The sequence below is a fragment of the Penaeus japonicus genome, unplaced genomic scaffold, assembly GCF_977035675.1.
Source record: "Penaeus japonicus unplaced genomic scaffold, GWHDUDI00000001_assembly GWHDUDI00000011, whole genome shotgun sequence".
Lineage (NCBI taxonomy): Eukaryota > Metazoa > Arthropoda > Malacostraca > Decapoda > Penaeidae > Penaeus > Penaeus japonicus.
Genome location: NW_028234413.1, coordinates 22,033,787 through 22,036,286, shown reverse-complemented (window position 1 = coordinate 22,036,286; position 2,500 = coordinate 22,033,787). Strand labels below are relative to the sequence as shown.

The 2,500-nt window shown below is 36.8% G+C and overlaps 1 protein-coding gene across 1 annotated transcript in view; it reads left to right on the top strand.

The window, feature by feature from the left end:
• The window catches only part of LOC122259911 (oxysterol-binding protein-related protein 6), a gene marked incomplete at its 5' end in the record, with an annotated part of 70,881 nt that extends 69,255 nt beyond the window's left edge, over nucleotides 1-1,626 (top strand). The window contains 1 exon segment of the mRNA XM_086541425.1: nucleotides 1,091-1,626. Coding sequence (XP_086397551.1) covers nucleotides 1,091-1,196 — 106 coding nt within the window.
• Between the last annotated feature and the right edge of the window lie 874 nt (nucleotides 1,627-2,500).

Here is a 2,500-nt window from a genome sequence, read left to right as displayed (position 1 = left end):
ATTTTTCTTAATATTGCAGCAGTTATACTAATTATGACTGCAATTGTCATTATCACTCACTCATTACTCATAGCACAATAAAATAGCACAGTGATCTAAAAACCCCAAACATCATGATGCCCATCATCAGGTCAGAGCTCCTGTCTCATGCATGACGAAAAAATACATCACCCATCGATGACGGGTTAAGGAGGGGTGCCCATTCACGCGGGCCATGTCGTACATGATTGCACCGATCTAGGTCGCTAAAACAAGAGGTTTTCGAATGTGTATGTAACACAACGCGGACAGGATCAAGCTCGACAGCTGAAGATGCTGAAAAATTGCACACTGGGCCACACACACATTGAGCTAGTTTCATGGCGCTAGTGTTTCAGAGCCAGGGTTATCAAAGTTAGCACTTAAACCTGTAGCTCTCGGTTGGATTTATGGAAAAATATTCTTGAGCCGATATTCTCGTCGCTAGTCCAGTGCTGCCAGGGGGGGATGGCGATAACCAAATATTTATGACTTGCACGTCATCCCTTCTAATTGGTAGCTGGTGCCACCTGCGTTACATAGACTTGTACTGTATTTAGTGACTGCAAGTTAAGTCGGGTGTCCAATGGTGTGCACACAGTCTTGCCAATGGGTTTAAGCTCATTGGTTGTGTGAAATGCATTATAACCACTCAATCACACACAGGCGCTAAGAGCTACAGGTTTCAATGTATTAGCCTAAAACCTGTATTTTGTGTTTGGATTTAAACATCACATAAACTATGATAATGATTAATGTATTGACTTACAGGGGAGGGGGGGATCCCCCTTCCATCCCTCCTACTTTCCTTCCTTACATCTACGACAAGAGTGAGGAGTCTGGCAATAATATCTATAGTATAAAAAGTATGAGCTTGTTTCACATTATCATGGTACCTGAAAAGAAGAAATAATCAGCAGAAAATAGGAGGAAGAGTTTAACTGCATCTGCTTTGAGAGGACATTGATCTTTTCTTTATCCTAGGTTATATTTGTTCTGATTTATGTAATGTTTATTTATAGAAGGTAACTTAGCACAATTTTTTTATGTAACTTATTTTATTTTTTCACAGACGAGAAACAACAGCAGATGGAGAAAATTGGATCTTTACTGGAGAGTACTGGAACAAACGCAAAGAACCAGGTTTTATTAATATGACCTTTGAAAAATTATGGTGATTTTTTTTTTCTTTGTCATTATCTTCTTTTTTTTGTCAAATACCTAGGCTATAAGGTCTCCAAGTTGAGGCTATTCTAGGGTTATGAGTTATGCCTTGTAGGACCTAAGATATGTTATTAAAGTTACTGGAAATAAATAGGTTGCAGTGAGGATGCTTTGTTAAGTATAACATATGTATTCCAAAAGCATGTAACATATTAGACTTTAAATAAAAAGGCATATTTAATTTTGTAAAGATACAATGTTTAAAATTTGTTTTCAGGACTAGAAGGCAGTGGTTCTTAACCTTTTCATATAACAACCCAAATGTCTGTTCTGCAAACTTTGATAACCCATACCCTCACAATATCACACATGAATATGTCAAAATATTTGACTGTCTTGAATTTGAGTATAGGCAAGTGACAAATAATAATGGCCTTTTTTATTTTATTAAACCATTGGTAGCGGTATTAAATAAATATTTGTGCAGTAGGATGGCTGGTTTACATTGTCTGGCACGGTGTCATCCGTGTCTATGACCGACTCTGCCATTGCAGCAAATCATGCCATCCGCTGCTAATGGGTTGTGGTGGCGGGGTTTTGTTAAGATCAGACAGGTTTTACATCTTATATGGTGACAAGAGACAGCCCTCCCCAATAACCTTTTGTGAAGTAAGATTGAAGCAGAAGAGATACACTGAAAAACATGTAACTTTCACAATAGAAGGCAAGTTTATTATTTACGATATATACCTTTCATAATTAGCATTTGCTATCCATGGGAGGATAAAGCTGGCATTTAGGAAATGATCAATCACAAATATATTAACAGCCAAATTTTGGGTTGTTTGGGTTGCGAGCTAAAGGTTAAATAACACTGCTATAAAGAGGATCTTGTATCTGCTTTAATCTTTTTTAAAAATCTGATGTACGAAACAGATTTTTTTATTTGGCTTGAGTTACTTTTGTTTCCAGAGCTGTATAAATAGATATTCATATCTGAGTAGGAGTCACAAGTGTTCAGTTCAGTCAGGTTGTTATAATTCATATTTTCTATGTCTGTTACCTTTTATAGTAACAAAGATTTGCTTGTTACTGTTCCAAAATAACACTTCTATGCATGTAATAGAAGTAGCTATATATATATATGTAGACATTCCCTACTGAGTAAGAATTCAGGGAAGAAGCTGGACACTGTTCACAAAGGTGTCTAAAGTTGCTTAGGTATTATTTTAATGTAACTCGGGCACTAATCTCTCTCATTCTCTCTCTTTCTCTCTCTTTCTCTCTCTCTCTCTCTCTTTCTCTCTCTCTCTCTCTT